We start from the raw sequence: 24,340 nt of genomic DNA, 5'->3' as shown, positions 1-24,340 counted from the left end.
GAACATGGCATCTCCATGCTGAGAGTCTGATCTTTAGACCGCTACACCATCTCTCAGACACTCCCAACATATGTCTTTTCGTAGTCTTGAAGTGTTTATACTGTACTAGCCCATACCCGGTCGGTCGACCCAAGACGGACGGTACTCCAATTATATAGTAGGATGTCAGCCTTTACTTAGTAAAGTTGAAAAGCAATGAACCATACAATGACTAGGATTTGAACATGGCATCTCCTTGCTGAGAGTCTGATCTTCAAACCGCTACACCATCTCTCAGCCACTCCCATTGTATGTCTCTTCGTACTCTGGAAGTGTTTATATATCAGCCTTCAGTTAGTAAAGTTGAAAAGGAATGAACAATAGAATGACTGGGAATTGAACATGTAATATCTACACAGGGAGTCTGATGCTTAGACCACCACACCATCACTCAGCCACATTTAGCTGATGTGTCATATAAATTAGACCCTCCATAAAAATGCGATTTTGGGATCGCATAATTTACCGCATAATCAGCAAAATGGCGCATAATTATGCGGGGGTAACGTTTTTTCAAAAAGCCCGCATCGCATAAAATGCGCATCGCATCACATAAAATGCGCATCGAATATGCGCATCGCATCGCATTATGCGCTTCGCATTATGCGCTCCGCATCGGATATTTCGCAACTTTTCACAACTTTCCGCATATTTCGCAACTTCCCGCAATTTCACCGCATAAAAATGCAAAAACTCCAATATGAAAAGGGGGGCATTTCTTCCTCAGCCTAGTGGGAATCTGCATGCAAAATTTCACGGAAATTGCACACCGTGTTCATGTTTTGAGGCATTTTGTTCAAAACTGACCAATCCTGCAAACTTTGGAAGCCACTGTAGGCCAAATAGGATGGAATAGGAAATATCGGACAGATCCATCAGAATCACATGACTATGGAGATACAGTGTACCAATTTGCGTGTTTTTTGGACAGAATCTGAAGGAATAATCTCCAAAAATGTATTATACAGAAGTCGGCCTCCTGGTGGCGCTATAAAAGGCAGATGTGAAAAATGCAGGGCAAGGGTTTTTCCTTGACCTCTAGGGAGTGTGCTTACAAAGTTTTACACAGATCGGTGCAGTTATAGGTAAAAACACGAATCGGCCTGTTATAGCGCCACCATGAGGCTGATTTGAAAATTTTCAATTGGCATTTCTTCCTCGGCATAGTGGAAATGTACGTGCAAAATTTCAAGGTAATTGCATGCTGTGTTCATGATTTGAGGCATTTTGTTCAAAACGGAGCAGTCCTGCAAACGTTGGAAGCCATTTTTAGCCAAAATCTGAAAGACCCGTTTCGTTTAATGACTACAGAGATACTGTGTACCGATTTGCGGGATTTTGGGACAAAATCTGTAGGAGTACTGTCAAAAAATATGTTTTGCACAAATTGGCCTCCTGGTGGCGCTATAAAAGACCCATGTGAAAAAATGTGGGCAGAGGTTCTTCTGTGGCATCCAGGGAGTGTGTGTGCACAGTTTCACTGCGAGCAAGCCAACGGTGCCGGAGATTAGCTGTACACAGACAGAATGACACACGGACACACGGACGGACGGACGGACGGACACACGGACGGACGGACGGACGGACGGACGGACGGACGGACAGGGGGCAAAACATACTCTCTCGCCATGCCTTTCGGCCTGGCGGAGACAATAATAATAATAATATCAGTAAAGTCTGACTTTTTTCATGTTTTACAACTTACATACTTGACTCTGACTTAGTGTAGTAGTGTAGTCTGCCCTTTTTTTCTTTCATTTTTGTTTACAATTTAGTAGGCCTATAGTCTGCCTTGATCTTCAGACCAAAGAGACAGCTGTAGGCAGTGGTGGAAAAAGTACTCAAATTCTTTACCTAAGTAAAAGTACCAATACTGTAATATAGAAATACTCTTAGTAAAAGTACAACATTATTGGCATCAAAATGTACTTAAAGTACCAAAAGTTAAAGTACTAAAATGTTTGAAAATAGCAGATCTACAAGCTCACAACACGTTGTGAGCTTGTAGATCGGCTATTTTCAAATAGCCTATGTATAAAATAGGGCTAAACTGGTTAATGTATGTTTAATAATATCATAATTTATATCTGAAAACTCCAATTTATTTTTTTACCACACCAGTGTTCAATTATGACAAAACATGTATTTGTTGCTTTTTCCTGGTTCCAATGTTTCAGTAAGGTCAATCTGTATTCACGAGTAGATTTAAACATGGACTGTGAGGGGGTTGCTTATTTTTACATAGTTTTTGGCTACTGGTTGACTGGGTTGTGTTCTGGCACACTATACAATTATTCACACAATCTTGTGCGGCATGATCAAATCCAAAAGTAAGTGGTTTGTTTGATATTCGAGGAAGCCAGTGTATTAAATGAATGTCATTACAGTATGAAAATCTACTAGCAACATTTTTGAGATGGGTAACATTCTTATAATACCTATAGCATGTTCTGTATGCACAAGACCTCACATGTTTTGGTTGAAGAGTAAGGATGGCTCAATAACATGAAGTTCAAACAAGAGAGGTCATTTTCTTTTTTAATAACAGAAAACATCCCATGAACAGAATTGATGCAAGAAAGCAACAGAACAGGTTCCGTTCATGATAGCAGGTCCAGTTCGAGTTTTTATGACATCTCAGAAAGGTCTTTGGACCCATTCACAAAATAATATAATTATGGATCCCTTTGCAGCTATATTCTGTGTTTTTCCCAGCATGTATTTCTTAAACTATCAGTTGGTACTTGAAAGATTTGTGGACATACTTACTGTGGGGTCCCCTTGTGACCAGAGCACCGACATCAATTTAATTCAAGAGGCTGAACCCCAAGGAAAGAGCCTATACTGTAGCTTTCTCAGGTGGGTCCTGGGTTGAAAAGTTGAAGGCCTGTGGTTTAATTTTCATTTCATTGTGTATCTTGCATGTATTTCAGTTCCAGAGGTGTTAAACATTGAACTGTCAATCATTATGAACAGAAGAATACAAAACAGGGATTATACATGAGAGTCGTACCCTGATACGTCATATTATGAATAGGTTTCAGTACAAAACCTTTGAGTGCAGGATTGAAGTGCAGGAGAAAAGTAGTACAGACTGAGGTCCATAAAAACAGAGTGGTTTTTGGCATTTTCCAACAATCCACCATAGATGCCAATGAGCCATTCTTGCAGAATATAGTTGTCTTGCTAAAGCATATTATCTCAGATTATCCCCCTGTTAATCTTGGCCAACATAACCATAGAAAAAAAACAAATTATGACCTTAAGACCAAGCCAAACCATTGGTAATGCACTGTCAAATATCCAAAAATACTGTGGCATCAGTGGTGAAATTAACCAGCAATGCATATTTTTTTGTCTTTTTCTTTTTTTAAATTCTCACAGTGCTGACACTGTTTCTTCAGTACGCAAACAATACAGAGGTGTAGTTGGCTGGGTTTATACACTGAGAATACATGGAAGTCATACTCAAGTGAGTTAGCCCATCAAGCTTAAATACTAAGGTGCCTTTATGTCTAGGTGTCTTCATGTTCATGGAAAGATCAATACTCCTGGAGAGAAATGTGTGGAGGACATTGCAGGGAGAGGACACACAGGAAGCAACAGAAAAGAATGGGAGGACTGAAAACAAAAACAAAAACAAAAAAACATGTAGAGATAGAATGGGAAGAAGTATAGAGATGGAGGAAAAGGAGAAGAATGTCGAGATGAAGGGATGTAGAGGAGCGAATGCACAGCTCTTCCATAGGAGGAAGTGACCAGCTCAGTGAGGGTCTCGGAAGGGTCTGAGTTCAGGTTCCCTGGCTTGCTCTTTCCCAAACATGCCGAAACCCTCTAACAGTCTAGAAAATGCTTAGTTCCAGACGCATGGGAGTGTTCCGTTGGAAATCCTTGTGTCTGAGAGAACTCTATTCCCTGGAGAACATTTCATTCCAACATTCAGTCGGCAGCATTCTAAGTTCCAGAGCCCTGAGGAGATTCTGATTCTAGAACTCTGGGGAGAATCTAACGTCAGTACTCCTTTTTTTTTAGGACCTTGTTGCGGTCTGTAGTTAACCACTCCTCTAGAACAGAGGAGTTTTTTTCAACTCAAGGAGTGTTGGTGTGTGGGTTTGTCTGCTGGTGGGGTTGGCTATACTGAGCAAACTGGTTAGCTTGGTTGGACTGGTTCGCTATGGGCTGGATGGCCTGGTTCGTTGGCTGGTTCGCCGACTGATATTGTTCCATCTCTAGTTCCCTCTTCCTCCTCATGGCCGACTGCAGCTGCTGCTTGATTATGAGAATCTGTCCTTCCAATTCCGACAGCTCCTGAACGAGTGGGTTGCGGCCCACCGTGACCCCGAGGCCAGGGCCACAGTCTCCAACACCCAGTCCCAGACATTGTCCCGGGGCTAGGCCCTGCCCAGAGACCCCCTGACCTAGTCCAGGACAAGACCCCGGTCCCTGCCCCAAACCCAGCCCCAGCAGGTCAGAGCGACCGTTGGAAGTGGTCACCAGGGGCAGGTGTTTGTCCAGCTTGGTTAGGGAGTGGGAGTGAGACAGTGGCGAAGGAGGAGGGAGGTCCTGGGAAGGAAGACGCTCCAGGTCATTCTGCTGCACTTCCTGTGGGAGGATCCGCCGCCTGTTGCAGTGGGAGGACTCTGAGCGATTCCAGGATGCTGATTGGTTGTTACCTTCATTGCACCTGGAGATCAGATAGACAGAGAAACATATTCACATATATGTATGGTTGTCTTTATTCTCTTCTCTTAAGTAGTACTTAGTAGTATTCTGCTTCGCCAAGCAGAATTCCAAGAAACCCATTGATGCATCCCCCTCTTTCTGTTGAAGATATATGTTGATGATCTAGTCCTGGTGTTCAAAGAACTTGTAAGTGCTCTTATTGTATAGGTTATCTAGTTTGGGTATGAGAGCAGACCACTAAACCCAGCCAGAGAGGGAAATGGCCTTGAAGATTGTAAAACCAGGCTCACAACACATCGAAATGTGACGCATTGTGAGCTTGTAGATTGTCTATTTTCACAATCTAAAATGTTTTTTAAATAACAATAAAAAGGAAAGGTTTTGGACATACAAGGTTTCTACCTGACAGCAGCGATATGTGACTTGTAATTAGTTCTCCAGATATTCAGAAATATATAATTATATAATAATGATTTATTTGAGCTTAAAGGGGAATACCACTCATTTTCAAAATTGAACTACCGTATGTCTTTAATACACCTTAGAGCTGTTGTGTGGAAATAAGAAAAAAGCCCCCCCCCCCCCTATGTTGCCTAGAACGGGATAATTTATTGAGGTCATGTGATAGTTCAATGTTGAAAATGAGTGGTATTTCCCTTTAAATCTTTGAAGCAAATTGAGTGCTCCAGTGCCTTTGTGAAGAGGCCCATAGTACTATTTTTCATATTACAAGCTTATCTACTGTGCCGTACTCTACTCCCAACAAGGCCTCTCAACATGGGGAATATCTGGAAGAAAATAATTAGTGAGTAGCAATCATCGTAAAAGCATGCTTATTGATGGGGAAAATAAATTAAATCAATAATGTGCCTGCTGGGAACCCTCCTTAACCATGCTTAGCCCAGGTGAACAGACTGTGTTGAAAAACTAAACGTATAATTTGACAGAATAATTTGGAATACTTTGATGTCCCCTGCTTATATTTGTGTTATGTGTATCTATGATTGTTCTGTTCATTGTCTTCTAGCTTCTGAATACATTTACATCTGTACGAGTAACTTTAAGGCTAGAAACATTTTAGACTTTGTACTAGATTTGATAGCTGGGAACAAAATATTTTCCAATATTACTAAGGGGATAGAGAGATTTATCTGAAAAAACAAGAAGTGAATTCTTCACAAATAAGACATTACATGGTGAGATGCATGAGATGAGACCATCAGCATTTTCAACATAATTGATAATTCTGAAATGAGTTACCTACAATACAAATAAAATGTTTGCTCCTGTTCTCATACAGCAATTTCTAAGATAACCATGTTATGAATACTTCATTGCCAGCTGTCAAAAGACCTGTTTGCAATCCTCAGTGCTTTTTTGAAATCATGATTAATGCTATTTGAGTTATCTTTCTTTCTCTGAAAGAAATCATTGAAATGAAGCCCTTCAGATACAATCTCACTTCTTCTGTATCTCTCCCTACATTCATCCAGCAGTACTATTGCGTTTTGTGTATATTGTGTCACAATGACGATGTGTAGTTTGATGAATGCATTTGTTCAAAGCGCAATTAGTCTTTCAAAACAAATGAACAAATAAGCAAACAAACAAACAAACAAACGAAAAACATGTATCTACTGTTCAAATTGGTCTTGTCACTGTTATTTCTGCGTTATTTTGTCTCACATGAGAACACATGGTTTCATTACCAAGCAGCAACCAAGCCAACCGGTTGACAATTTAGTGTAAAATTGATTTGAGCGGAGATACCAGGTTCTTGCAGGACAATATGACAGTAATCGTTTCCGACTCTCTGACCGAGTGTGAGGTAGGATTCTGCAGAGTTCAACTGACTGGGCATAATTATACCAGAGTAGGTAATCTATCCTCGTTACCACAGGCATCCCTCGCATGGCCCTGCCTTCCTAATTACAACACATATTTTACTAATTCCAATTCCGGCCACAGTGCAAAAGCATAAATTCAGTATTTCGCAGTATGTGGCATTTCATATGGCAGTGATATATGTAATAGAGTAGAAGGGAAGGCAATTCATTAAAATAAAGTAAAGGAGTTACTTTGCTTAACAAAGGCTAACACAGGCTAATATACTCAGCAGTAAACCCACTTGGGTCAGTAATTTCCCTTCAGGCACATAATAACTGACAGTTAGGATTCTTCATCTGTTCCTACTTTGTCAGTCCTACTTCTGGCATCGTATCTAATTTGAAAACCAATATTTCCCTTCAGGCACATAATAACTGACAGTTAAGATTCTTCATCTGTTCCTACTTTGTCGGTCCTACTGCTGGCATCGTATCTAATTTGAAAACCAATAGGAACCTTCCACTTGATGCTGTATTAATGCCATGTGAGAAATGGCCAGTTGTGAATTTCGGCTGCTACAGAAAAGCGTAAAAAGAAAAAAATAATTAACACTGCTGTCATTCTTGAAATGCCCTTGGATGAGGCAACGCATATTGGGCTTAAAGTGCCGTATGGTTCTGAAACACTATTTCACTCAATGCAGCTCTTGGAAAAACACTGAAAACAAATGAGAAAATAGCTCTTAGGCTTTACTAATAGAAATCTACAGTATCTCTCTGTCTCTCACAAACACTCTGTTTATTTATTTCTCTAATTCTCTCAATCTCTCTCTCTCCCTCCCACATAGTCGGACTTTCTCACACTCTCCCTTTCTCTATCTCGTTTTCTCAGTTAAAACAGTTTGAGGTTATGTCAATGTGCGATTATTCACCCAATTTTCTGAGCTGATAATTGCTCTCCAACAGACTCTGACCATTTCATTTAGCTCCAGATTAAAAGCTGCTCCGTTAACTGCTACTTACTTGGATGTTAATTGATGTCACTAACTCCCAACCCGCTAATTTTCACAAGTGCTCCAAAAATATGTTGCCTACCCAATGTTGGAGAGTGCCTGTGTGCATTTTAAGTGAAGCAGTGTGTGTGTGTGTGTGTGTGTGTGTGTGTGTGTGTGTGTGTGTGTGTGTGTGTGTGTGTGTGTGTGTGTGTGTGTGTGTGTGTGTGTGTGTGTGTGTGTGTGTGCGCGCGTGCACGGGTGTGCGTGTATGTATTTTGGTTGTGTTTCATTCGTAGGTGTCACCCAGTAATGTAACAATTTCCTTTGGTGTTTTATGTGTAATTGAAGTATGAAATATGTGCATATCTCTCTCTGTGTGTGTGTGTGTGTGTGTGTGTGTGTGTGTGTGTGTGTGTGTGTGTGTGTGTGTGTGTGTGTGTGTGTGTGTGTGTGTGTGTGTGTGTGTGTGTGCGTGTGCGTGCTTGCATATGCATGTGTGTGAGGTGCAAGATACAGAGCATAAGGTCCTACATCTTCTGATGATAATGTAATACAAATGAGGAGGCAACCCATCGGCGCACTGTGGGTGCTCGGTAGGAGAAATTGAACTTTGTTAAAGGGATCACTGCTAGTGCTGCTGTGACCCCAACTGTTGTCGACCGACAGTCGGCCTGGTCTAACTTGGCTTAACTCTCTGGCGTCCACATTTTGTTTTAAAACACAAAATGACTATCCTTTTTTGTCAGGGCTGGTATGGTAGACTTGAATGGTTTAAGGGAAACTCTTGGCATGCGCTGTACTCACAGTAATGGCGAAATCAAGGTATACTAAGGTAATGCTTTTCATACTTTTTTCATTGTAATTTCAAACCCACCAGAATCCACTTCAAATAAAGAAATGCATAATGGTGGAGTGATCAAAAGCAACAGATGTCCATATGAACAATTATTTTTACATTCCCATAACAATCCCCATATTAGAACGAAACAAGCTTGGATACAGAATCCCTTAATTGGGCTAAACAAAATGATGATACATTTTACTAATCTATCGTTCACTCTTCACATGAGACTAATCAAGGGCGATGTGCATGAATGTGTGAGGGAGCACCCGCTGATTTTAGAATTACTACATTCAGGATGCAGGATCTGCATGTGGTACTACACACACCGAGTTTAATTACACTCCTGTCAGTTTAGTCAATTGAGCATGTAGACTTTTTCAAAATAGATTATCCATGGTAGGCTACTACTGAAAGCCTAATATATATTGCACAGAGTGAAGCAAGAGAGAATGGAATAGGAAAGGGAAAAGAAGAGAAGAGAGAGAAAAGAGAGACAGAGAGTCCCCAGGGGCCGGGACATGAGATTGTCGTCATAACTATGTATTTTAAATAACTATTCATTTAATTCATTTGCATGTCATGTCTAATTGACTGAATTGGAAGTATAAATGGTACCTTTTTTCTGGTTTGGTTATGGTTGGTAGCTTGTCGTCTTCATCGTTGAAGACACCATTGAGGGCCCGGTGTAACCTCTGGAAAACAAGCCACACATTATATTGTTATAATTAAAAGGTAACAGAACAAAACAAAATGTCACTTTTTAAAATGTATTATTTAATGCATGTCCTTTTAAATGCGCAACATGTATCAGTATTCAACATACTTTTCTTCGTGTGCGTGCGTGCGTGCGTGCGTGCGTGCGTGCGTGCGTGCGTGCGTGCGTGCGTGCGTGCGTGCGTGCGTGCGTGCGTGCGTGCGTGCGTGCGTGCGTGCGTGCGTGCGTGCGTTCAGTGTTTTAATGAATGAGAGACGAGGGTAAGAGAAGAGTTCAACTGAGGTCCCCAGTTGCAATCTCTTTCCATGGTGCATTGATCCGTCCTTCCTCAAAACAATCAGAGATAGCGCAGACATCACGTGTGTGTGTGTGTGTGTGTGTGTGTGTGTGTGTGTGTGTGTGTGTGTGTGTGTGTGTGTGTGTGTGTGTGTGTGTGTGTGTGTGCGTGCGTTCGTGCATACCTGGCTGGTGTGCAGCCAGTATCTGAAGCGTGGTTCCTTGACCCTCGGGATGACAAATCTATAGACGATGTGTTCGGCTACGGTGGTCACCAGTGACAAGGCTACGCCCACACACAGCATCACGAACAGGCCGGAAAAGTGCTTTATACCCATCTGTAACGTCTGTGGAGAGAAAGAGAGGGGGGAGGCAGGAGGAGGGAGAGGAATGATGATGAAGGAGAGAAAGAGATGGAAAGATGGAGGAAGACAGCGAAGAGGCAGAGTAAGAGATTGAGACAAGGCAAAAGACATGAGGGATGGAGTCAGATGAGGAGATGCAGTAGAGAGAGAGAGAGAGAGAGAGAGAGAGAGAGAGAGAGAGAGAGAGAGAGAGAGAGAGAGAGAGAGAGAGATGGACGGATAGAAAGCATCATAGATAGACAGGAAGGGAGGAGATGCAGGGGTGTACGAGTCAGACAGAATGACGGAGATAGAGGGAGAGTGAGGATAGAAGGGCAGAAGGGCAATCATGAAAGAGATGAAGGGTGAGATTGTAGGGACAGAGGTAAAAAAAGAAGAGAAATAAATAAGATGAGATGCATAATTACCACTTAAAATAAAACATTTTCTAGTTCACTATGCATTCTACATAATGCCTAACAGGCGAGTGCTCTCATCGGAAGAACAGTCACATTACGCTACTAACCAATAATCAGCGGCTACGGAGCGCAAGCGCCAATTGACATTATGCTTTCTGAGTGCGATACACAGCATCCAGAACATTACTAACAACAGTAACAACTACAACCAAACTTTTCAGAAAACCTACTACCTACTTTCGCTACTATTTCAGATTTTGTAAAACCTACCAAGTGCTCCCAGGAAGGAGCACACTTTTCTAGTATTTGTAGTTAGAAAGTAAAAGTGGTGTTTGAACTCTTAACCTTGGGAGCATCAAACATTAAAGACAAGTGTCCAAGATGGGGATTTGAACCCATGTTTCTCATATCCCTGGCAGCTGCACTAACCTAGTTAGCTAAAGTGTTGGTTCTCAAAGTGGGGTTCGGGGACCCCTAGAGGTCCTTGGGGGGGTACCAGGGGATCCCCAGCAAAATGTGTCAATATAGCGTCACAATTGTTTTAACCACTTTAACCATATTTTATACTTTGTCTATTCAAAAATAGCAGATATACAAGCTCATATGAGCTTGTATATCTGCTATTTTTGAAAAATCGGCAGCCAAATACATATCATTTTGGGGGTCCTTGACATGAAAAGGTTTGAGAACCACTGGGCTAAAGCACCAGCCCAGAGCTGACATGCAGCTACAGTACTTGGTCAGATAAATGTTACATTTAAACCAAGCTCATTGAAACAATGTCAATGGGGATCCAGGTGTCAGTCAATCAACCCTAGTCAACCTAGCAGGTTCTGAGAGGGGGTGGGACTGGGACTTAAAAAATGGAGGAAGGGAAACAGTCTGAGAGTGAGAGAAACAAGTGAAAACAGAGACGTTTAAGTGCTGGTTACAAATTCAATAATCTGGTTAATGTTGTCACCAAATTAAGGGCCAAGGATCAATGCAGAGCCCTCACATGAATATCAATGCAATGCTACTAGTGTCAGCCTATAGCAGTCACTTCCATTCTCTAATGCTGTCAGAGAGAGAGAGAGAGAGAGAGAGAGAGAGAGAGAGAGAGAGAGAGAGAGAGAGAGAGAGAGAGAGGAATGACAGTGACAATGTATTGCTTAATTCAGTAGTTCTCAAACCTTTTCGTGCCAAGGACCCCCACATTGTATATTTGGCCGCAGACCCCCCCATCAGATTTTTTTTTGTGCCAGGTTAGGATTTAGAAGACATTTGTAGAATCCCCAGAAGCAAAGATTTTAGTAAAAAATGTTACAAAAATATATTCAAAGATTTGCACAAATGTTCACGATTAAAAAAAAAGTATATCTGCTATCCAGCTTGTATATCTGCTATTTTTGAATAGCCAAAGTATAAAATAATGGTTAAAGTGGTTACACAGATGCGTTCCCGTTTTTTAATGGGTTAATAGTTGAAAGATAAGACGTTTAATAGTGTTGTGTGTGTTTTGGATAGTGTGCTTCAGGGCCTATAGCTGCTACCAAAGCTGTTGCAGTAGAGGTGATACAGGTCACTGCATACCAGAGGATCCAGGTGCACACGTAGGATAAGATTGTGGCGCTGTATCTTGCATTACAAAAGTATTTTTTTCATTTTTTGCCAGGTGCCTGGTGCACCCCAGAGCTTGGTGACCAGGGCTGCAGCCCCTGAAGACATCATGTGCATTAAGCTGGGGCTGCCTGAGCACTGTAAGAACTTTTATGTTCAATCAAAAAAATCAACTAAAACAAACTAATCAACAAAAAAAAATACATCAATATGAATACAGGCACACAGTTTGGCTTTACTGAATAACTATATGAGCACGTGGGTTCTATACCTTTCCAACACACTGTTGCTGTGGCAAGCTATTTGAGTGCAAGGGAGTTGGGAAAGTCCCGGAAAAGACGCGCTGTGATTGGCCAGTAGTCACTTTGAGTGGCAAACTCTCACCCCAAAACATGATTTACGATTCTGTGCCTATCGGTACATAACTCGGACGGCGCTGAGTCGGCTCAAGGCTGCGCGCCCCCGTCGCGATCCAATACTATACTTTATCGGCGAAAAAAAAGTCTGCGGTTGTTGGAAAAATAGCGGCGGCAGCAGGATTTGATCCCAGGAAGTTGGGTTGGCAATCTAATGATCAGCGAGGCACACCACCCAGGCAGGTGCTACAATGTGCTTTTTGGGCTGTATTAGAATATGAAAACGGCCCCACCGAAGGGGCTTCCCAAGTCCAGTAGAGCGAAAGCCCCGTCCGTGTATAGTTCCATATATAGCGTTGCTGTGGGGTGGTCACATGATAACTCCAGAGAGCAGGATGTAATCAGATTGATTGAGAACATGCAGGCTCAGACATTACTTGCACAACAAACATGACTGGGCACTTAACCTTTTAGAATTTAGGTGGAGAGTGAAAGACAGAAAATGTTCCTTATTGTATTGAACCACCAATCGCCTGTTATCAAACCAGTGACATTTCCTCTGTGCTACGGAAACATGGAACACTCTGGGGACAACAACGTTTAAGCTCATAGGAAAACTGTTCTGTGCGGACATAAAATGTTCTCTATTGGTCTTGAATCACAATCCTTCTGTTAACAAACCACTGACATTTCCTCTCTGCTACAGAGACATGGACGATACTGGGGACTACAAAATAGGATTTAGAAGCAGAACATGTTCCGTGACCATGTGCATTTCCGGAAGTCCTTCCTTTCAACTGACAGTTCACACTCTATCAGCACTCTTGCATGCTCTTCAGTTAAAGATTAGAGCCAAATACAAACTTGGAAAACATTGTTTTTTGAACCAAGAACCTTCTGTTAACAAAGCACTGACTTAGACTAATTACTTAGTCTAATAGGGATTTGGAGTGAAAATGTTCAAAATAGTGGATTAAAACCAGGGACCCTGTGTTTATAAAAGACTGAAATAAAACACAGACAATGTATGCTGGCTGAGCCGCCAGGAACAACTTCATGTCTTGTTTGCCAACAAGACCTGCAGCCACATCATGATTTTAAAACATGCACCGTAACCATCAAGCCATACATCAAGCCACAATTCTTGATGTGTCTCTCTCAAGCGTGGCGATGGGGAATGCACCCCTCATACAGACTGGGTCCATTTTTACTAACTCGATTTTCCGTGCATGGCCTATATGGGGAGTCGCAGTTTGATCCAAGGAATGCAGGGGAAAACATTTGATTGTACGACCTACAGTATATATTCTCTCCAGATATCCTGGCAGGTAGAAAAAAATATATATATACACACAATATACAGTATATATGTTATTATTATTATCAGCGCAAATCATGGTCTGTTGGGGTCATCAACAACTGCCAAAAGAATCAGGCTACATGATCATTAATCACTTGTCAACGGTGCTTTTAGTTTAATGACTGAAGTTCAGTGAACATGAATGGATATGCAACACAAATGAAGCTCCAAAAAACGGAAAGAAACACAAAAGCATTCAAGTCTCAATTAATACTCTGGTGCCATGTCATAAAAGAAAAACGAAAGCCTGATTTATAGTTAGTTGCACGCTGTGTCGTGCGCCGTAAATAGCAGATCTACAAGCTACACAACACGCTGTGAGCTTTAGATTTCCGTGTGCCCAACGCCGTGCACAACCGAGTATAAATCAGGCTTAACAGCACTGTAGTTGCTGTTTCATGCTGCCTGACAACAGCTTTCACTCTTCACTCCCAGAGAATCGAAACCTGTCGCCCTCCTCGTGCGAACACACAGAACCAAAGCTTAGCCATAACAGAGGCTGAGGACACAAGACATTTATATAATTTGTATAATGCCCAACTGCCTGACATCCAAAACCAAAGAAGCTAGGTCAGCTTTTTTTCTCTGTCCAAAAAAATCCCCACCATGGGGTTTCCTCCGTGGATCAGCAGATTAACCCATTAAAACCGGGAAAGGGTCCCGTGTCATTTTAGATGTAAGCATTGGCTATTCAAAAATAGCAGATCTACAAGCTCACAGCACAGCTTGTACATCTGCTTTTTTTTTTACATTTTTGTGTTTGAAAATGTTTGAATACTAAAAAAATACTGTATATATATATACAAATCTCTTCTAGTGGTCCCTGGCACAAAACATTTTCAGATGGGGTGGGGGGGTCCGTGGCCAAATACATGTACATTTGGGGGTCCTTGGCAGGAAAAAGTTTGAGAACTACTGATTTAGAAGGCATGTGTAGAATCTGCCTCAGGTCTTAATGGGTTAAAGCAATGTGCACCATAACTGTACACACAGCATATTTGGTTCATGGCCGGCTCATGACCTGTGTTTTGTGTAATATTGAAACGCGCACGCACACACACACACACACACACACACACACACACACACACACACACACACACACACACACACACACACACACACACACACACACACACACACACACACACACACACACACACACACACACACACACACAATCCCCCAGCTTTCATGTCGTTCTTTCTAGTATGTACTGTATGACGTAATAAGGCAATTCCATAAATCTTCTTTTTGGTCTCGCTCTGTCTCTCTCACTTGATGGTAACCAAATCAATAGGGGATGGTTTATTCTGCATGTTAATATGCTGAAAATACAAACACAAAAGTTGATAGAGCTGGTTGTGTGGCAGTAGATATGTCTTTGTCAGTGAAGACAGTGAGAGACGTATCTCCATAATATGGGGTTTTCTTTTTTGTTTATTTTTTCCCCTATTATTCTGGTGTGAACATTCGGAGAAAATAGTACAAGCTCACATGTGTCACATTGCTCTTAGATTTTTTGTTTTTGCTTGGAGTATGATTACGTAGACTCTTGTAAAAAAAAAAAAAAATTGAGGTGCAAGGTCCGATCTACAGCTTGCAGATCAGCTATTTTTGGGCGTAGAGGGAAAAGTATAGACCCCCAGGCTGGGGGTCTATACTTGTCCCTCTATGCCCAAAGCCAAGCCAATGCTGGGGGCCCCAGCACTGGCTCTGTCAACCATACCACATATCGTTGCTGTCGGGTGGAAACCTCCAAAACTGTTACTTTTCAGAATTCAAATAAAAAAATAGCAAAAATAGCCGATCTAAAAGCTCAAAAGGAGTCGCTGCTCTGCATTAATTAACAAAAAAAGGTTTCTGCCCAGGGTTTGAGTGGTTAAGCGACGTTGAACTTTAAGAGAACCTTGGGTTTTACAGCTACCTTGAAATGATATAAGTTCAAATGTTGTCTGTCATGTTTATCTGTTGCTTCTGTGAGAATGAGTGGTTCCATTCAGTCCGATTGGTGGGACAGGTCTTAACATCACACGTTTAACACAAATTAATGTAAAACAAAGCAGATTCTGCCAATGTGTATTGACAGTGATGCGCTCAGGAACGAGATGGAGTCGAGTTCCGCAAGCATCACTGAAGTGAATGGTTGACAGAGCCAGTGATGGGGGTCTATACTTGGCCCACTCCTTTTTTCCCTCTACACCCAAAAGAACATTTAAAAAAAACGCATACGAGAAAATTATTCATATTGTGGGACATTTCGCTCTCAAAATAACAACCTTTCTGCGAGTGTTATCTCTGTTATCCTGGAAATACATGGGGTCTGACAGAGACCAAGTCCTTGACCCAACATTGATATGGCTGTGCGCTAGACAACTTTTACCAAACTGAATACAACATTTAACTGTTAGCTCAATCTCATTGTAATTAAGATATCCGATCGCAATTCAAATTTTCTATACCAGATTTAGCTATTATGTCTGCAAAAGTCCCACGCAAACTGCTAGCCTAGCCACTGGCTAGGCAGCCTGATCGCCAAGAATTTAGTATACATTGCACGGATCCAGTGCACGTCATTCAGTGCATAGTCGCCTAGAAACCCCGAAAATCCGTGCATATGTACGGCGAGTCCCACGGTGGGCGTAACCAGTTGCAACCCGGAAAAACCCGGAAGCAGAGCAGTCCACACAACAAAATTTACGATTCTGTGCCTATCGGTACGTACTGTAACTCAAACGGCGCTGAGTAGGCTCAAGGGAACGTCGCAACGTTCGGGACGGCAACTCGCTCGCTTTAGCTCACTCGGTGGTCCCTTACGTGGCGACAGTTCCCTTGAGACTGCGCGCCTCCGAAATGGTTTAGTCACAATGGGGGAGATGCGAGGCGGCTATGCACAGATTTTCTGGTTTTCCAGTTGTCTATGCACGGAATTTGAAAAACGTTCAATGACAACGTTTCCTCTGGCGATCGGGTTGGGATCCTGACAATGATCCTGACATGATACTGACCATGACTAACCATGATACTGACATGATATTGACAGGATACTGGCCCTGCTACTGACCATGATGATGACCATGATACTGACCATGATAGCCTCTCCACCCACTCAGCTACAACCACCCCGGTATAGACCTGGCCAGTAAGGTTCCATCGTCATTTCCCCCATAGTAACTGCCCATCACACTATCTGTTTACAGCCAAAGCGTATCGTGTAAGTTCATAATCTTTGACAGTGGTATAGATTATTTGAATTGTTTTACTGTTACAACCAATAAAGGTACATGTCTGAACTTAATTTGTTAGAAAGTATGTGTTATATCATACTCGTTTCCATACCATCTACTACACAATACATACTGTATAAGCCCTGCCAATTTTCAGAAAATCGCAAGAGCACAACAATTAGCATTTTCAGTTGCATTGCGTGCCATAGCTGCGGCACCAGTTCAAGCTGTCAAGGATAAAAGTATTCTACTAGTTGGCTAAACAGATACAAAACACTGCAGCATCACTATGCTACTTGTTCTTTCTATCAGAATTCAACCATGAAGTCTACGCTAGAAAGTGGTCTCGAAATTAATGATGGAAAGTGTTGTTCTTCTGCATTGTGTTTCATGCCATAAGATATAGAGGTTATATTCTTGCAGTCATGCCATGAGAGGGATGGGGTGGTGGTGGGGGCTATTCTATCAAACAGAAGGGATAAGAACTAAGGCCAGGTGAAGTGTCAGTCATTTTGCCATGGAGTAAGACAGCCGTAGTGCCTGGCAGGACCACAGCGCAGTGCACAGAAACATAGGTTAGAGTGCAAGGTTGGAGCATGGCCTGGAGCTGTTGCCATTCAGCTTCCTTGTAGCCTTGTTCACCAGTGAGTGGGTTTTCAATTCCATATGAGCAGCCAGATTGAGCGGGTGCAGTGATAGATAGGAAGACGAATGGCATGGAATAATTTAGACAGGTTGGAAACTCAGGGGACAGGCTGCAGCATTCTCTTTTTTTTTTGAAAGATTATGTTTAAGGAATGAACATTTTATTGGCCAGCACAGGAGAAACAGACAGGAAAGATATGACAGAGAGAGCGGGGATGTCATGTGACGCAGAGGTAGATTTGCAGGATATCATGATAATATCGAGAGGGAAGGCTGAAGGCTGAAAAATAAGGTATACTGTATTGTGCTGAAGAAAGTTGAACAGCGAGGAGAGAGTTGGCTGGGCGACTTGACTTTCATTTTGTGGGTTTCCACACATTCTGTTGAAAAAAACATGGGCCCGATTCACTAAGCTGTTTACGCCCATATTTTGAACGTACCAGCATTTACGTTACGTGTCTGATTCATCAATCTTTTTCTGTCTGTCTAGTTTGCGGGAGGTCCGCTCTTCTCAAGTCTGCTCGGAGGCATGACTTAACCCATTAAGACCTGGAACGCATCTGTGTCATTTTATGATTTAAGCTAAAAAGCATTATTTTATACTTTGGCTATTCAAAAAGCTCGTAGCGCAGCACCGAGTGCCGCACTACGAGCTTGTAGATCTGCTATTTTTGAAAAATCGTGAAAATGTGTGCAAATCTTATATTCTTTTAAAGCGAACATTTTTAACTCAAATCTTTGCTTCTGGGGGTCCCTGGAACAAAATATTTTGAGATGGGGGTCGGCGGCCAAATACATATCATTTTGGGGGTCCTTGACATGAAAAAGTTTGAGCACCACTGATATAGAAACATACGTTTTTTAGAATACTGTTGGGATTTAGAAGACATTTGTAGAATAGGCTTCAGGTCTTCGAGACCAAAGCTTGCATATATGTCATTAGAACGCCTCATTATTCTTCATACAAAATCAATTGCAATCGTGCCAAACCTCAAATTAAATATTATGTGCCCAAATTTTGTCAACACATGTAAAAAAGAAAGAAAACATTGTCAAACTAGAAAAAGTGCTCCTCGGAGCACAGGTCTCCGACAGGTCAGGTACGTTATTCTGGCCTCCTGGTGGCACTATAATAGGCCAATGTTAAGGGTGGCATTTATTCTTGGGTCTTTCACGGCAATCAGACACTGCATTCATGATTTGAGGCATTTTGTTCCAAAAACGTGTTTTGCTAAATTAGACCTGCTGGTGGCGCTATAACAGGCCAATGTGAAAAGGGTGGCATTTCTTCCTCGGCCTAGTGGGAATGTGCGTGTGAAAATTCACGGAAATCGCAAGCTGCGTGCATAGTTTGAGGCTTTTTGTTCAAAACGGACCAATCCTGCAAACTTTGGAAGCCAACCATAGGCAATGAGGATGGAATATGGGAAATCGGACAGATTTGTGTTGATCACATGACTATAGAGATACTGTGTACCGATTTGCATGACGTTTGGATAAAATCTGTAGGAGTAATGTAAAAAAAAAGGGTTTTGCACAAATCGGCCTCCTGGTGGCGCTATAACAGGCCCGTGTGAAATAATTGGGGCAGAGGTTCTGAATTGGCATCCAGGGAGTGTGTGTGCAAAGTTTCGGAGCGACCGGGCCAACGGTGCCGGAGATTAGCTGCTAACACACAGACAGGACGGACACACACACACACACACACGGACGGACGGACGGAGGGTAAAACATACTCTCTCGCCATGCCTTTCGGCCTGGCGGAGACAACAATCTTTGTATGCATTTAAAGACATGATGCAAAATTGCAAATTCAACCAATTTTTTTTTCTTTTCAGTTGACACATTTAGAGCTGAGTTATTAGGCGTGTTTGCCGCTTTTGCAAGTGTGGCCACAGTTTCGCCAACTCCAATGTCACGCTATTAATTTATAATATTGACCAAATCACATGAAGCAGTCTTACCTTAAAAGGATACATTATAGATGAAAAATAGCTGCCTGTGTCCATTACTCCATTTCCAATTCCGATGTAGTAGTCGGACAGTGGAGGGTTCGTCCAAAGGACAGATTACCCTCAGTAATCAATAAAGCTCTGATAAAAAATATCGGATATTGGCGGATTCCAGAATAATCTTTTTTACCTCGGTAAAGGTGAGTGAGCAATTGCTCAGTAGAAAGGGCTTATATAATATCCATTCCAAGTTGTATTAGCCTTTGCTCGTGAGGTTGAAGTTTATAAATTAACTTCTTATTCTCATTACACGCTATTACTTTATTAACGTGCAGTGGATCCATCGCGTGAGGAACTCGTGTGGTCAGCTTGTCGATCTGTCCATTTTGAAGCGTGATGGCGTTTATGGTCTCACGTTAGAGTTCCTGGTTGCCTTTTATGGTTTTAAATGGGACGTGCATGATCTAAACGGGAGCGCGCTCCTGACTGTCAGGCAAAAATGAGCTACACTCGGAATACACACAAATGAAGGCAGTACACAGCGTTTGGTGGATCGCACGTTAGACTGTGATTATCGAAAATACACCCTTCTTTAGTAACTTTGTTTACACGTTACCACCGACCAGCTTAGTGAATCGGGCCCATGGTTAATAAAACTATCTCATAATTCTTGTTTACACTTCCTTAGTTAAACAATCCAAACGTGTACCTCCGTGTGTGCGCGTGCGTGCGTGTGCGTGTGTGTGTGTGTGTGTGTGTGTGTGTGTGTGTGTGTGTGTGTAAAACGTGGGAGTCCATGGCCGCTGATAAAAACTCTTGGCGCTGTGCAGTAAACGACGCTGCCGTAAAGCTCAGCAACATGAAGCGGACAGCTGCAATGGACAAACGTGCTCGTCGAAAGGGTGACAAATCCTCCCAGACCTCTACCGCAGCCACATCAGGCCAGGAGTTCAAGTGCACCGGTTGCCAGAAAATCTGTCGGTCAAGGATCGGCTTACATGGTCATCAACGTGCCTGCCTCAAAGCAAAGCAAAAGGACTCCAAACTCCTCCTAAGAACCAGCCATCGTGTGTGTGTAGGGACACATATTAGATGGTGAGATGTAATGTACAGTATGTAAGTGTCCGGTTTATTTTGGACGGAAGAATGCAGAGAGACAGGAAGGGCAGAGAGAGACACGCAAGACAAGACAGGGGTCACATTCAAACCCAGGTTCTCATGCTCACTAGGAGCATATGACCTCGCATTTCCACACGGTGCAAAGCCTGTTTTTCGTTCCAAACTGACGAGTGTGATCCGGTCTCGACCACAGCTACTCCCCAACTAGTATCCGGTTATATATTCGGTTGAGCATCGCAATGTTATTGTTCCCCCACATGAATGCCGAATCATAGCTTGTTCTTGCCAGTTACAACAGTACACTCACATTTATAGTTATTTTTGTATTTTAAAGATGATATAACGTGCACTGTATCACAGGTTTATGGGTAGGCGGAGTGGGTCTTGTTTCCGGTCTTGTTTCAGCCCGCCTGGTGCCGCACATTTATATCCTTTCTATACCAGATCAGAAAACTGCTAAACGAGTTGATCCCAGTCTACTAGGAGCATAGGGTCTGTGCACTATCTGCCTGAGCCAGTCTCCTCTGCTGTTCCTGACCTGAAATGCAAATGTCCTTCGTGTGCTCATTAAGCGAAGCTTGTTTATTGTTATGAAGCATTTTAAGTTTTGTTTTTTTGTGAACATAATTCTCATTAAGTTTCATGTCCCTACAGGGCTGGAGATAGCCCTTTGAAAATCTGTTAACGATATGAGCGTTGAATAGGAAATGCAGGACACGCGCACGCACGCACGCACGCACGCACGCACGCACGCACGCACGCACGCACGCACGCACGCACGCACGCACACACACACACACACACACACACACACACACACACACACACACACACACACACACACACACACACACACACACACACACACACACACACACACACACACACACACACACACACACACACACACATCCCCCACATTTTTTATTATTATTTATTTTGAGTGGTGTTTTTATTATGTATACTGTAAGAGCAGGGTGTTAATTACCTCAGTTACAGCGAAGCTGCGTTTTCCACAGGGTACCACCTTGTACCACTTATCATGCAGCGTGTCCATGAAGCCGTCTGATTTGTACAGACTGACCAGCTCTGAGATGTTGGTGGTGAAAGGAGAGTTCTGGGGAAGGCCAATGCCATAGCCTGGGTGAAAGGACACAGACAGACAGACAGACAGACAGACAGACAGACAGACAGACAGACAGACAGACAGACGGATGTAGACACAAACACACAGTTGTACAGTATTGTTTAGCAATTATTCTTTGGTATCAACAGTAAGCTTATTTTCTACAGACTCACATAAGACAGACACACAATTGTGCATGATGTCATGTAATGCCATTCCTATATCAACGGTTAAAGGAGTAGTTCACCCCAAACATTACGTATTTTCTATCAATTACGCACCCCATGAAGCCTTGAAGATTTTTTTTGTCTCGTCATTGAATTATTGGCTCAGTAATGCATTCGGTGGTAATGCCATGAATTTAAGGTTTCTTGGGCTGTGTAATTGATAGAAAATCTGTAATTTTTACGCGTGTCCATTCCAAAGTGTCCATTTCAATATCCCAGCCTTGCACGGTGTCCTTTTTCAATGGCTCTTCGCTGTTGTGTGTAAGAGTAAAGAGAATCCTTGTCAGGAGCAGGGTGACCATTAGCAAGGCTGTCGCTGCTAATAACCAAACATCACGGTTAGGAAAGACACAGGCATTTAATTAGAAATGTCAGAGGGTATCTCAGGACCTGTTAGCATGTTCGCTAAGTGTGACAGATTTAGCAAATCCTTCCCTTTGGTAATGGGACGGAACCACTCACAGATGCATCTCCGTTCTGTCCCAAAGATTCCATCTGCACTAAAAGTTTTGTTGTCTTGGCTTGTAAATCTTTCTTTCTTTCTTTCTTTCTTTCTTTCTTTCTTTCTTTCTTTCTTTCTTTCTGTTGTGAGCTTGTAGATTTGGGGGGCTTTTTTCGCCGGTCCCATTATCCCTAAACTTCGTTGCCATTTAAAAAAAAAATGTTGTTCAAATAGTTCAAATAGACAATCTACAAGCTCACAACGTGTCGATGTAGATCGGCTAGTTGAACTACTTGAAAATGTTTTTAAAAATAGTAAAAAAATGGCATGAAGTTTAGGGATAATGAGGCACGGGCGAAAATAGGGCCCTTGGTGTAGATGGGAAAAAAGCGGTATAGATGCTCTCCCCCACTTCTAAAGGTACAGTAGCAGTACACACCTGTATCCCCCCACATGTAGGCCTCCCTCATCTAAGCAGTGTGTGAGCTAATGTTCCTTTTTTGTTGTTGTTGGTACTGTTGTACATAAATTCAAAATTTGACATAAAAAAAATAAAAATGTAAAGTTAATTCAAAATGGTCTCATGTTGGCACCTAGTTCGGAATATAACATTTACAGCACATACAGTACAGTTACTTAATGCTTCCCTAAACTCAGTAATGTGTGTTAATGTTCTTCAATGGCAAATGATTCGCTTAAGTCAGTAAGTGCGTTAATGTTCTATAGTAAATATTTAGCTAAAGTCAGTAAGTGTATTAATGTTATATAGTAAATGATTCTATAAAGTGTTAATGTTCTTCAATAGCAAATGATTTCATAGTCAGTAATGTGCGTTAATGTTCAATGGCAAAAGTTTCCCGCAACAACTCAGTAATTTGTTCTGTTGTACTGTATGGCAAAGGCTTCCATAGACTCAGTAATGTGTGTTAATCTTCTGTGTTGATTTACCTTCAATAGCAAAGGGCTTTCCAACGGTGAGTGTCTTACATTCTGCATCGATGGAGACCTCATAGTCCAGCAGAGCTTTATCCATGATGAAAGCATCCAGTATCTGAGGGTCAGCTCTGGAAATGATACAAGAACTCACACTAAGTATTTTGTTGGCATGTCCACTGGTATTAGGTCAGTGAAGAGAGACAATAATGGCAGAGAGGAGGGATAACAGCCAATACAAGGATATTGTTATTATAGTATATGGGACAATAAGTGATTCCAAGCTGACAGATCAATCAAACTTAAAGTACTGCATGTAACCACTCAAATTTGGATTTGAGCTAGGGTTATGTTTTCAGCTTGTTTTTGTCTGTCTGTAAGTCTCTAAGCACAATTACTTGAGAAGGGAAGGACATAATGTCCATGAAACTGATTCATGATACTGGAATTGGAAACTTGGAATTATCAGTCAGCAGAGTTGTTTAACTTTGGTGTTGAAAAGGTAAAGGTCACAATGAAGATCAACGTTAAAATCAAGAACACATGGTCACATTTCTCTGAAACTGTGAGAATCATCAATAGGCTGCCCTGCAAGAGATAACCTTTGGGTCAAACCGGTCAAAGTTCAAGGTCACAACTAAGGTCACGGTTTGAATTACATAATCAGTCATGTCTCAGCTGGGAATGACATATTTTGACAAATTCATAAAGTGTTGGTGGAGGTAGGCTACTCTATGCCCTCTACTGAGTACAACAATTGTACTTCAATTATTGTTCTAGTTTTTAAGGCATTGATCTTTTTGAGCTCCTGAATGAATGCTGCTTCTTTTGGGCTTTCTGGAAACCCTAGTTGTGTAAACAATAAGAGAAGGCAAAGGAAATGCTAGTCTGATAGTGAAGAAAGACAGATTTCTTATTAGATTTGAAAAACCCTTTCAGATGGCTACAGCATGTAGAGTCTAGACATAATCAATCTCAAAGCTCTTTCTTTCATAAGCATCATACTAGATGCTAGTCTAAGCTGCTTCAACTTTGATTCTACTATACTGTCAAAATATTTAAAGTGAAGGACCAACGATGTGCTATAAACTAGCCAAGTCTGAGTCCTCAGTGGACAGACAAAAATGCTGACGTCCAGAGCATTAGTCAAAAGTCAGCCCCAGACTACCGTCTGCTTTTTGTAAATGTATTGCTAATGAGTCTCTATTGGTTT

At 41.9% G+C, this 24,340-nt stretch overlaps 1 protein-coding gene across 1 annotated transcript in view; it reads right to left on the bottom strand.

Annotated features, from left to right (window-relative positions):
- Nucleotides 1-3,710: 3,710 nt before the first annotated feature.
- The window catches only part of grin3a (glutamate receptor, ionotropic, N-methyl-D-aspartate 3A), a gene marked incomplete at its 5' end in the record, with an annotated part of 81,385 nt that continues 60,755 nt past the window's right edge, over nt 3,711-24,340 (bottom strand). Inside the window, 5 exons of the mRNA XM_080420223.1 lie at nt 3,711-4,723; nt 9,003-9,079; nt 9,564-9,725; nt 21,388-21,539; nt 23,143-23,258. Of these exons, the coding sequence (XP_080276349.1) occupies nt 4,129-4,723; nt 9,003-9,079; nt 9,564-9,725; nt 21,388-21,539; nt 23,143-23,258 (1,102 nt within the window). The 3' untranslated portion in view covers nt 3,711-4,128. The remainder of the gene's footprint in view (nt 4,724-9,002; nt 9,080-9,563; nt 9,726-21,387; nt 21,540-23,142; nt 23,259-24,340) is intronic.

This window comes from Gymnoscopelus braueri, assembly GCF_963280865.1.
Source record: "Gymnoscopelus braueri genome assembly, chromosome: 22".
In the NCBI taxonomy this organism is placed as follows: domain Eukaryota; kingdom Metazoa; phylum Chordata; class Actinopteri; order Myctophiformes; family Myctophidae; genus Gymnoscopelus; species Gymnoscopelus braueri.
This window is presented reverse-complemented; position numbering and strand designations above follow the sequence as displayed.